Source organism: Oncorhynchus mykiss, chromosome 22 (assembly GCF_057628025.1).
Source record: "Oncorhynchus mykiss isolate SJ-2025 chromosome 22, ASM5762802v1, whole genome shotgun sequence".
NCBI classification, from domain to species: Eukaryota; Metazoa; Chordata; class Actinopteri; order Salmoniformes; family Salmonidae; genus Oncorhynchus; species Oncorhynchus mykiss.
Genome location: NC_143043.1, coordinates 46,094,559 through 46,107,993, shown reverse-complemented (window position 1 = coordinate 46,107,993; position 13,435 = coordinate 46,094,559). Strand labels below are relative to the sequence as shown.

Below are 13,435 nucleotides of genomic sequence, written 5' to 3'. Positions count from 1 at the left end.
GCCATATACTGAGGAATTCACCAGAAAGCCAACTGCCTTAAATACAATATGAGCTTCTCATGGTAACCCACATGGAGAATAAAAATCCTTAGCAGTTAGCATGCACAGGGGCAATTTGCAACCTGACTCAGTGAAGCAAAGCCGAGGGGCTTAAAATAAAAGCTGGGGGAATAAAAGGCTGCTGTGCTGCGTTCTCCTCTCTCCCCACATGTACTGTGTTATCAGAGCCAGGTGCTGGTTGGTTAACTGAGCAAGCCAGTCAGGTGCACCGCTCCAATGGAATGTGTTTTCCAAAAATAGCTGATCTTCTCCGGAACTCAGAACTCTGGAAGTGATTAAAACCCCTCTTAAAAATGTCTGGACCCCTGCAGAGAGCGCGCTTGGAAGTGGATTGTTCCCATTTCAGACTCCTTTCCTTCCTTATCATGGGAACTAGACTCCTACACTGATCCCAGTTGACCTTCAGGGGAAAGACCTGCTGATTTCCTAAAGGAGGAGAGGAATAAGGGAATAGAGGAGGAGGGGAATAGGGTTCAAGGAAGGTGATGTTTTGTAGTTCGTACTGAAACCAGAGAGAACCTAGTCATTTCCAAAGAGCACAAACGGTCTCATCAATTATACTGTTTCCATTCAAGTGTTTCATAATGGAGAGTGTGTAGCAGATGAATGACTTACCAGTATGCTAAGATGTTCGGAGACAGAGCATCAGTACTGAACTGATAGGTCACAGGAGGCCGCAACAGACTTATCTGTTCAATACTAGAGATTGTGATTCAGTAACAGGTACATCGATGCACTAACCTGTCAACTCTTCCCATGATTCCACCTGGCTTAGCTTTGTGAATGAGAAAATGACTTGTCATGATATGACTCATCTCTCTCCCAGGCACATGTTTTATATGGGCTGCCTTTAGCTGCTTGTTGGACAAACTCAAAAAAAAGTTTGCCCTCTCTCTCTCTCTCTGTGTGTGTGTGTGTGTGTGTGTGTGTGTGTGTGTGTGTGTGTGTGTGTGTGTGTGTGTGTGTGTGTGTGTGTGTGTGTGTGTGTGTGTGTGTGTGTGGTGTGATTGGTAATGAGGTGGGCTGGCAGGCAGAGTAGCTGACACACTCCTGATAGATAGTGACTGTTCCCATAGTTCCCCCAACCTGTCATCCAATCACATTGATGCAGTGTCAGGAAGTTGAGGGTTGCTGACCTCTTGGGACTCTGATTTAAGGAGGGGGTGGCAGGGAATTAAATGACTTCCTAGTGCTTCTAGTAAACCAGGAGTCTATCTTGTCACACTCAACCTGACTGGAAAGATCAGTTAAACAAGGCTTTTACTTTTTCTCTGTGGATACATACACGTGGATAAGGTTTCACTTAATTTGAACCTAAGGTAAGGCTACTGTTCATGTTTTAATTAGCATGTCATTTTGGCTATATTCACCGCCTGGCATAGTGAACTGTCTTCACCGCCTGGCGTAGTGAACTGTCTTCACCGCCTGGCGTAGTGAACTGTCTTCACCGCCTGGCGTAGTGAACTGTCTTCACCGCCTGGCGTAGTGAACTGTCTTCACCGCCTGGCGTAGTGAACTGTCTTCACCGCCCGGCGTAGTGAACTGTCTTCACCGCCTGGCGTAGTGAACTGTCTTCACCGCCTGGCGTAGTGAACTGTCTTCACCGCCTGGCGTAGTGAACTGTCTTCACCGCCTGGCGTAGTGAACTGTCTTCACCGCCTGGCGTAGTGAACTGTTTTTTTAAGGAAGGATTACACGTACTACTTCTCTAATCAGTCTGTGTGCTTAGTTGGGCAATCAATGCTACTTTAATTAGATAATCGTTACAAAATTGGCTGTAAAATAAAATAAAATCCTAAGACTTGTCAATGCAGTTGAATCTGTGTCTCTATGCCAGGGGTTCTTAAACTTTTTCATCCTGGCACCCAAAATAGAAATTCTGTGTTTTCCTGGGACCCAAGCTTAGGAAAATATGCAACTATACGTAAATATCGGAACATTTCACTGCCTTTATGCCAAAAAAAAAAGAAACAATATAGACAAAAACAAATAACAATGAAATACCCATAAATATATGTTCATGTTTATTTTTCTCCTTTAAAAACACTCTTACATACCTGTCTAGGTTGAAACTGTTGATTTTTAAAAAATAACATTAAAATAATTCTGAACTGGAACAAACGGATTGATCACATCACACAGGTGAATAACTGAACACACACAGGCTTTTTGATTGTGCAACCCTAAGTAACAGTACAGATTTTTTTTTTATGATCTGGACTACTGTACATCTTACTGTATATGTAACAGTATAACTTTAGACCGTCCTCTCGCCCATACCCGGGTGCAAACCAGGGACCCTCTGCACACATCAACAACCGTCACCCACGAAGCATTGTTACCCATCGCTCCACAAAAGCAGCAAAGGTCTCAGAGCAAGTGACGTCACCGATTGAAACGCTATTTAGCGCGCACCACCGCTAACTATGCTAGCCGTTTCACATCCGTTACATATACATTATTGTTGATAGAACGTCTAGGTTGGAACTGTGGCTGTTAAAATACATTTTTTTTTTATTCTGAACTGGAATAAACGGATTGATCACATCACATCAATGTAGACCAGAAAACACACACATGCACACACTCCTAATGAGAGGTGTGTGTCTGGTTGAAGTTTTCAACAAGCATGTCTATTCTGGGCTCTGCTTTAGACAGCGCAACACTGAGGTCATACTCAGCAATGACACTGTTTATGTACTTCAGAACCCTGACTTGCATAGGTAGGTGGTGCCAAGCTGGATCAGAACATCTCCTGCTGTCTCAGTCAGGCAGGAGGCCACTTCCTGCTTCAGATGAACAACCCAGAAATGTGTGAGTGTTTGTCTCCAAAAGCATCTTGCTTCAATCAGTTTATTCCAGTTCAGAATAAATATTAACACTTGTGATAGCAACAATTCCAACCTAGACTTGTTTTCAACGATCATTTCTACAGTAAGATGTACAGTAGGCCTGATCATTTTTTAATCTTCATCTGTACTGTTTCTTATGGTTGCATTATCAGTAGCTAGTTGGCTTGCTTTGGCTAACGTTAGCTGTGTAACGTTACAAGGCTAGAGGATTGTTTGAAAGAGAAATTCACATCTACTATGATGAGATATAGTGCTCCCTTATTTCTGTTTATATTATATTATTATTATATTAATATTATTAATATTATTATATTATATTTATATATTTATTATTTACCTGTTATAAAATGACAACAATGCCTTGCTAGTTGACTTACCTTTCCACTTTCGAAGCCCTGTTTCCTGAAGCATTCTGCCCTGTCCTGAAATATCTCCCTGGGTTTACCGTCATGTTGTGCCTGGATGTTTGGTCAGGACGTGTCGTTTTATTAAAACCTCTTAGAGCTCTAGGGGCGCTATTTCATTTTTGGATAAAAAACGTTCCCGTTTTAAGCGCGATATTTTGTCACGAAAAGATGCTCGACTATGCATATTCTTGACAGTTTTGGAAAGAAAACACTCTGAAGTTTCAGAATCTGCAAAGATTTTGTCTGTAAGTGCCCCAGAACTCATTCTACAGGCGAAACCAAGATGATGCATCACCCAGGAATTAGCAGAATTTCTGAAGCTCTGTTTTCCATTCTCTCCTTATATGGCTGTGATTGCGCAACGAATGAGCCTACACTTTCTGTCGTTCGCCCAAGGTCTTAGCAGCATTGTGACGTATTTGTAGGCATATCATTGGAAGATTGACCATAAGAGACTACATTTCCCAAGTGTCCGCCTGGTGTCCTGCGTCGAATTCGGTGCGCAATTGCCAGCTGCTTCCACTTTACCATTTGATTCAGGGGAGAAAGCATGTGTCCAAGAACGATGTATCAATGAAGAGATATGTGAAAAACACCTTGATGATTGATTCTAAACAACGTTTGCCATGTTTTCAGTCGATATTATGGAGTTAATTTGGAAAAAAGTTTGCGTTTTGAGGACTGAATTTATGGATTTTTTTTGGTGGCCAAATGTGATGTATAAAACAGAGCTATTTCTAATACACAAGGAATCTTTTTGGAAAAACTGAGCATCTGCTATCTAACTGAGAGTATCCTCATTGAAAACATCAGAAGTTCTTCAAAGGTAAATGATTTTATTTGAAGGCTTTTATGTTTTTGTTAATGTTGCGTGCTGGATGCTAACGCTAATGCTAACGCTAAATGCTAACGCGAAATGCTAACTCTAGCTAGCTACTTTTACACAAATTATTGTTTTCCTATGGTTGAGAAGCATATTTTGAAAATCTGAGATGACAGTGTTGTTTACAAAAGGCTAAGCTTGAGAGATGGCATATTTATTTCATTTCATTTGCGATTTTCATAAATAGTTAACGTTGTGTTATGCTAATGAGCTTGCTGATAGATTTACACAATCCTGGATACAGGGGTTTTTTCATAGCTAAACGTGACGCAGAAAACGGAGCGATTTGTCCTAAACAAATAATCTTTCAGGAAAAACTGAACATTTGCTATCTGAGAGTCTCCTCATTGAAAACATCTGAAGTTCTTCAAAGGTAAATGATTTTTTTGAATGCTTTTCTGTTTTTTTGTGTAAATGTTGCCAGCTGAATGTTAATGCTAAATGCTACGTTAGCCATCAATACTGTTACACAAATGCTTGTTTTGCAATGGTTGAGAAGCATATTTTGAAAATCTGAGATGACAGTGTTGTTAACAAAAGGCTAAGCTTGAGAGCTAGCATATTTATTTCATTTCATTTGCGATTTTCATGAATAGTTAACGTTGCGTTATGGTAATGAGCTTGAGTCTGTATTCACGAACCCGGATCCGGGATGGGGAGATCAGAAAGGTTAATTTGTTCGTTTTGAGAGACTCATTACTAAGCACTTCCCCACACAACACACATTGCGGGCACTCCTTGTTATTTCTCAAAGTTTGTATGAAAGAGACAAAATGTCATCACTGTATTTGCGTCTCATGACGATTGAGCTCAGTCAGAACTTATGGCTATCATGGGTCCATTTCATGACCGCGGTGAGTGATGGCGAGTGGGAATAACAAGTCAGTGGCTTGAACGACAGCGCTGCAGCGTGTGGGTCGCGCAGTGATCTTCAACAAAACTGCAGAAATGAAATATTTATACATTTACGTCGCGACAAACCATTGACAGGTGGGTCGCGACCCATACTTTAATTAAGAAACTCTGCTCTATGCTAACCTGAAAGAAACTGTCTGTGTTGTAGAATGGTTATAAAATGGTAATAGTTTTTGGGTGACTTGGGTCTATTTGTTATTGAGGTGTCGGCCCAGACACAGGAAGTGATTGAATCAACACCAGCCTCTATTGCACCACCAGGCAGGAGGAGGAAATGGGTGTCGTCTGAAAACTCAATGATTATCGCCTCTGGAAAAATAGTGCTTTGTTTTATCTTGTTTTTCATTGGCATCGTTGCTTGACAAATAATACATGACGGACTGTCAGCATTTTCGAACTCTAAAGGCATTGCAATATAGTTCCATAATGTTATAGTTATTAAGTAATCATTTCAGAGTGATGACTCAACCGCTTGTGATTTGGAAATGCCAAAAGGTGTGTTTTCTCAACTCTGACTCAGCATTTCTCCTTTGAGAGTGAATTTCTAGTCTGGGACTGAGGACAGTTGGAGATGAGAGAGAGCCTAAATATGGTGACTTGAGACAATGTAGAATCAATTCCTTTGGTTGATTTAATCAACTTATTGGATATTTGAATCATGTGCCTTGGGGTTCATCCTGCGACCAACTCCCTGCAGACACTTGTCTCTTTGATTTTAGTTGACAAATTGGAGTCATTTCAACATAATGTTATCAGAATCCCAATAATGTTCTGCTAGACTTTCTCTATGTTCAAATGCCTCCAATTTGTCATTTTAATGTTAGCAGAATCCCAATAATCTGCTGCTAGTATTTAACGTGACACAAGGCTCGTGTTCAGCTGAAACTGCTTTGTGTTTTGGCCTCTCCACTCTTCTGTTTTGCCTGCCTTTGCTACTTACAACTACCATTACATTAATGATAATTGATTACAAATTTGATAATAATAATGTGATATTAACAACATGTTCAGCCAAGATTCAGCCTGTTTGCTCTGTTCATCAAAGGTCCCAAAAGAGCAGCTGTCGATCGCTCTTGGCTCCTCTCATAAGTGGCCCCAGAGGTCCCTATGAGGGCCTGTAGGCTACTCTCCATTGCCTGCTCAAATATCAGCTATACAGGGAGGGAATCGTCATTGTATCCCCTCTACGGACTCTGCGGATCCCAGTGAGCCAGTGTGCTCCCTGAGCCGTTTCTCCGGATCTCTCTGATTACCCCGCACCACTCACCTGTAACCCAGGTTACCTGACCAGAGGTCAAAATTCAGAGGCTGGAGGGCCCGAGACCTGATAAAGAACAGAGCCATTCAATAGCTCTCTGGAGTCCTACCCTTCAGCTCAGAGGCTTGACTCCTCACCATTGACTTACTCAATACCGTGGTAATCCACCTTCTCAATGTCCCAGAGAGGGTCAACTGTTCTTTATTTATGTTTGTCTCGATATGAACTACTCCTTCTAGTCACCCCTTACTCTCTTCGTCTCTATTTCCGCCCCTCCTGGTTCTAGATCACATCCAATGCTTCACAAATATGACTAACTAGAATCCCTGACTATAGAGCCATCCTGATTCTGTGTCTGTGTTGAAGGTTACTGCTAGAGGGACTGTGAAGATGTCATTGACCATCGCTCTCCATCTCCTGGCAATGGTGGCAATGTGTGACCAGGTTAAATCTCATCGCATCAACTTCTACAATGTCAAACCTCCTGTGGAAGGTGCGTTTCTGCTTACTGGTTGAAATGATGTAATTTCTTCAACAATGACGTCAACTACCTGAAGTAACATTTATATCCATCGAAAGAGAAGTTTGAACAGGAGGAATTTGAGTGAAAACATCTCTTTACAGCCACTCCGTTCCCTAAGAGCTTCAAGTGCTTCACCTGTGAGAGAGCTGTGGACAACTACACCTGCAACCGCTGGGCTGAGGACAAGTGGTGTCCACCGAGTGAGTTCTCTCTGTTGTTACACAATGATACTGTCAGATATTATGCATGTCTTTATTGTTTCTCATTGGCATTACTGATGGGACTAACCAGTACTTAAAATGACCATTGTTGTCATTGCTGTTACACTATTATAATAGCTTATGATTATGCAGTTATAGCCAATGCACGACAAAACCAGCTAACCATCCTTTTCTCAGATAGCCAGTTGAGTAATGTATATTTATTGGTCTTTTCTCAGATAGCCAGTTCTGTAATGTATATTTATTGGTCTTTTCTCAGATAGCCAGTTGAGTAATGTATATTTATTGGTCTTTTCTCAGATAGCCAGTTGAGTAATGTATATTTATTGGTCTTTTCTCAGATAGCCAGTTCTGTAATGTATATTTATTGGTCTTTTCTCAGATAGCCAGTTCTGTATGACAGTGCACCATTTCACCAGTCATGGCAAGACCATGTTTGTGACCAAGAAGTGTGCTGCTCGTGAGGAGTGTCATACGTCTGGCTGTAGACACCACAGGGACACGGGTCACACTGTAAGTCCATACACCTAAACCCCTCCACGTGTAACCGGTGTGAGATGGCTAGCTAGTTAGCGGTGGTGCACGCTAATAGCGTTAAAAAAAAAAAAAAAAATTAAACTTTATTTAACCAGGCAAGTCAGTTAAGAACAAATTCTTAGGAACAGTGACGGCCTAGGAACAGTGGGTTAACTGCCTGTTCAGGGGCAGAACGACAGATTTGTACCTTGTCGGCTCAGGGGTTTGAACTTGCAACCTTCCGGTTACTCGTCCAACGCTCTAACCACTAGGCTTACCCTGTCGTTTCAATCAGTGACGTCACTCGCTCTGAGACCTTGAAGTAGTTCTTCCCCTTGCTCTGCAAGGGCCCCGGCTTTTGTGGAGCGATGGGTAACAATGCTTCGTGGGAGGTTAGTTGTTGATGTGTGCAGAGGGTTCCTGGTTCGAGCCCATGTAGGAGCGAGGAGAGGGAGGAGAGGGACGGAAGCTATACTATACTATTACACACACACACACACTAATTCACCTAAACCCCTCCACACACACAGTAAAGCCCCTCCACACACACAGTAAAGCCCCTCCACACACACACTAATTCACCTAAACCCCTCCACACACACAGTAAAGCCCCTCCACACACACACTAATTCACCTAAACCCCTCCACGCACACAGTAAAGCCCCTCCACACACACACTAATTCACCTAAACCCCTCCACACACACAGTATATCACCTAAACCCCCCCACACACACAGTAAAGCCCCTCCACACACACACTAATTCACCTAAACCCCTCCACGCACACAGTAAAGCCCCTCCACACACACACTAATTCACCTAAACCCCTCCACACACACAGTATATCACCTAAACCCCTCCACACACACAGTATATCACCTAAACCCCTCCACACACACAGTAAAGCCCCTCCACACACACACTAATTCACCTAAACCCCTCCACGCACACAGTAAAGCCCCTCCACACACACACTAATTCACCTAAACCCCTCCACACACACAGTATATCACCTAAACCCCCCCACACACACAGTAAAGCCCCTCCACACACACACTAATTCACCTAAACCCCTCCACGCACACAGTAAAGCCCCTCCACACACACACTAATTCACCTAAACCCCTCCACACACACAGTATATCACCTAAACCCCTCCACACACACAGTAAAGCCCCTCCACACACACACTAATTCACCTAAACCCCTCCACGCACACAGTAACGCCCTCCACACACACACTAATTCACCTAAACCCCTCCACACACACAGTATATCACCTAAACCCCTCCACACACACAGTAAAGCCCCTCCACACACACACTAATTCACCTAAACCCCTCCACACACACAGTAAAGCCCCTCCACACACACACTAATTAACCTAAACCCCTCCACACACAGTAAATCACCTAAACCCCCCCACACACACAGTAAAGCCCCTCCACACACACACTAATTCACCTAAATCCATCCACACACAGCAAATCACCTAAACCCCTCCACACACACAGTAAATCACCTAAACCCCTCCACACACACAGTAAATCACTAACCCTTATCTATTCAGTCTCATTTGTAGAATCATCTAAAAAGTATTTGCCATTATTGCTGCCCTTGTGTTTTGAATTTGTTGTCACACACTCCTCCACTCTCTCTCTCCTCTCCTCTCCCTGTCCTTGTTCTCCTCCTGTAGGAGTGTGTGTCATGCTGTGAGGGTATGATCTGCAATGTGGAGGTCCCTACCAACCACACCAATGCTGTGTTTGCCATGAGGCAGCAGGCCTACAGCTCAGCCCCATCCCAGACTCCTGTTAGGACGACGTGGAGCTGCTGCTGGCTGACGTTACTGCCCACTCTGGGCCTGGGGCTGACCAGGCTGGTCCTACTGTGAAACTACTGTCCCTCAGACCAGGTCCCTATAGAGGGGACCAGACTGGACCAGACCAAAATGTCCCTCAGACCAGGTCCCTATAGAGTGGACCAGACTGGACCAGACCAACATGTCCCTCTGACCAGGTCCATATAGAGGGGACCAGACTGGGCCAGACCAACATGTCCCTCTGACCAGGTCCCTATAGAGGGGACCAGACTGGACCAGACCAACATGTCCCTCTGACCAGGTCCATATAGAGGGGACCAGACTGGACCAGACCAACATGTCCCTCTGACCAGGTCCATATAGAGGGGACCAGACTGGGCCAGACCAACATGTTCCTCTGACCAGGTCCCTATAGAGGGGACGAGACTGGACCAGACTGGACCAGACCAACATGTTCCTCAGACCAGGTCCCTATAGAGGGGACGAGACTGGACCGGACCAACATGTCCCTCAGACCAGGTCCCTATAGAGGGGACGAGACTGGACCAGACTGGACCAGACCAACATGTTCCTCAGACCAGGTCCCTATAGAGGGGACGAGACTGGACCGGACCAACATGTTCCTCTGACCAGGTCCCTATAGAGGAGACCAGACTGGACCAGACCAACATGTCCCTCAGACCAGGTCCCTATAGAGGGGACGAGACTGGACCAGACTGGACCAGACCAACATGTTCCTCAGACCAGGTCCCTATAGAGGGGACGAGACTGGACCGGACCAACATGTCCCTCTGACCAGGTCCCTATAGAGGGGACCAGACTGGACCAGACCAACATGTCCCTCTGACCAGGTCCCTATAGAGGGGACCAGACTGGACCAGACCAACATGTCCCTCTGACCAGGTCCATATAGAGGGGACCAGACTGGACCAGACCAACATGTCCCTCTGACCAGGTCCCTATAGAGGGGACCAGACTGGACCAGACCAACATGTCCCTCTGACCAGGTCCATATAGAGGGGACCAGACTGGGCCAGACCAACATGTCCCTCTGACCAGGTCCATATAGAGGGGACCAGACTGGGCCAGACCAACATGTCCCTCTGACCAGATCCCTATAGAGGGGACCAGACCAACATGTCCCTCTGACCAGGTCCCTATAGAGTGGACCAGACTGGACCAGACCAACATGTCCCTCTGACCAGGTCCATATAGAGGGGACCAGACTGGGCCAGACCAACATGTCCCTCTGACCAGGTCCCTATAGAGGGGACCAGACTGGACCAGACCAACATGTCCCTCTGACCAGGTCCATATAGAGGGGACCAGACTGGACCAGACCAACATGTCCCTCTGACCAGGTCCCTATAGAGGGGACCAGACTGGACCAGACCAACATGTCCCTCTGACCAGGTCCCTATAGAGGGGACCAGACTGGACCAGACCAACATGTCCCTCTGACCAGGTCCATATAGAAGGGACCAGACTGGGCCAGACCAACATGTTCCTCTGACCAGGTCCCTATAGAGGGGACGAGACTGGACCAGACTGGACCAGACCAACATGTTCCTCAGACCAGGTCCCTATAGAGGGGACGAGACTGGACCGGACCAACATGTCCCTCAGACCAGGTCCCTATAGAGGGGACGAGACTGGACCAGACTGGACCAGACCAACATGTTCCTCAGACCAGGTCCCTATAGAGGAGACGAGACTGGACCGGACCACATGGAGGATGTGTGTTTTTACAAGTCTGATGGTAATCTGTGATAAAGATGTCACATGGATCGATCAATCACAAAGGACTACAGCAGTGTCATAATGACTGATGCTTGGTTTACCAATGGCCACTGATGGTGGTCCTGGCAATGCTAATCAGGTGTTCACTGTTTGGGATTCCACATGGACCAGGAAGAAGAAATGAACTGACTGAACACAGGCAGGAACAGCATGTTCCATTCCCTTTGGATTAGGGAGAATTCTGGGAAACGATCAATGAAAGACATGGAATCTGGAGCTTAGCTCTGTCAAAGTCAATTTATGAATACTTGATCCACAGTATGTCACAAATAAGATACATTTAGCACATGATTGTTACGAAATATTGTTGCTTGTATTTTTGTATAACATAACTTTATATAACATAACTAAAATAAAATGGAAAGAATGTGATTTAGTAAAAATGTAAAATTCTGTATATGTTGCTTTACACAATAACATACCTAATACCAGATTAGATAATCTTTAAATCTAGAGACTACATTTACCAGTGGTATTATCTCTTTAAATCTAGAGACTACATTTACCAGAGGTATTATCTCTTTAAATCTAGAGACTACATTTATCAGTAACATTGCAGAAGACCCATGTCTTTGATCATATGGTGCGCATCATACCCTTATATGGATCCTAGCATGTGAGGCTGACACGCAACACCAGGCTTTGTACTGGCCCTGTTTCTGCGTCATGTTCTGAAGAGGTTTTATCACATCTGATCTTAGAACTGGAAATCTGACAAACAAGCACTAAGATGGAATGTGACATTTAATTATACATAAAAACATGCAATGTCTGGTCAGTTATATGCAAAAATGATCATTGTCATAAAGTTGTGAGAGATAAGGGATATTATGACTTCCTCTGTCAGCAACATAAAGGTTGACCTAAGGAATTAACCTTCTTATCATGTTTTATTGATATCTAATGAATATGTCAAGAAACCACGGAATTTTGCATTATTTATGACCAAGTAATAACTTTTCCTATGAACTGCTATAAAATACTGGCTGTTCCTTGTTTTCTCAGAGCTTGATTACCGTGACTGACTGGATACATTGAAATGGCAAAAGCTAAAAGATCATTTTCACACTAACCTTATTAGTTTTGTGAGGAATCGTAAAAGGGCAGTTCGTATTTGCACAATCTCCACCGTATGCACCTAGCACATTTGGTTCCTTGGAAGTCTTGGTTTCCCGATTGGTTCTGGGAATGAAGCCATAAGTTTCCTGACCGGTAAAACTGAACGTATTTTAAACGTTCTGAGAACGGAAGTGAACATTTTGCCTGTTAACTTTAGTTTATTAGGATCCCCATTAGCTACTGCACTCTACAAACGACATACAAATGCATGAGAAAGTACAGAACAGTTATAGACAAGAACAACAAGTTATTACTTTAAATTCTAAATAAAATGTAATATATATATATATATATATATATATACACAGTGCATTCTGAAAGTATTCAGACCCCTTGACTTTTTCCACATTTTGTTATGTTACAGCCTTATTCTAAAATTGATTAAATTCATTTTAATCTACACACAATACCCCATAATGACAAAGCGAAAACTGTTTTTTTAGAATTTTTGGCAAATATATTAAAAATAGAAGCAGAAATACCTTATTTACATAAGTATTCAGACCCTTTGCTATGAAACTCGAAATTGAGGTCAGGTGCATCCTGTTTCCATTGATCATCCTTGAGATGTTTCTACAACTTGATTGAAGTCCACCTGTGGTAAATTCAATTGATTGGACATGAGTTGGAAAGGCACACATCTGTCTATATAAGGTCCCACAGTTGACAGTGCATGTCAGAGCAAAAACCAAGCCATGAGGTCGAAGTAATTGTCTGTAGAGCTCCGAGACAGGATTGTGTCATGGCACAGATCTGGGGAAGGGTACCAAAACATTTCTGCAGCATTGACGGTCCCCAAAAACACCGTGGCCTCCATCTTTCTTAAATGGAAGAAGTTTGGAACCACCAAGACTCTTCCTAGAGCTGGCCGCCCGGCCAAACTGAGCAATCAGGGGAGAAGGGCCTTGATCAGGAAGGTGACCAAGAACCCGACGGTTACTCGACAGGAACCTTCCAGAAGGACAACTATCTCTGCAACACTCCACCAATCAGGCCTTTATGGTAGAGTGGCCAGATGGAAGCCACTCCTCAATAAAAGGGAAAGGGGGATACCTAGT

General features: G+C 43.9%; 1 protein-coding gene across 4 annotated transcripts in view; it reads left to right on the top strand.

Moving 5' to 3' along the window:
- LOC110501879 (ly6/PLAUR domain-containing protein 6B) overlaps positions 1 to 11,641 on the top strand; it is a 45,304-nt gene extending 33,663 nt beyond the window's left edge. For 2 of the 4 annotated variants that reach the window (XM_036959328.2, XM_036959330.2), the window contains 4 exons: positions 6,742 to 6,868; positions 7,000 to 7,098; positions 7,502 to 7,632; positions 9,333 to 11,641. In XM_036959328.2, the coding sequence (XP_036815223.1) occupies positions 6,766 to 6,868; positions 7,000 to 7,098; positions 7,502 to 7,632; positions 9,333 to 9,530 (531 nt within the window). In that variant the 5' untranslated portion in view covers positions 6,742 to 6,765 and the 3' untranslated portion in view covers positions 9,531 to 11,641. Of the gene's footprint in view, positions 1 to 1,264; positions 1,380 to 4,007; positions 4,146 to 4,513; positions 4,576 to 6,741; positions 6,869 to 6,999; positions 7,099 to 7,501; positions 7,633 to 9,332 lie in introns of those variants that run through there. The other 2 variants (XM_090216226.1, XM_090216227.1) reach the window with 2 other exon arrangements.
- Positions 11,642 to 13,435: the final 1,794 nt, after the last annotated feature.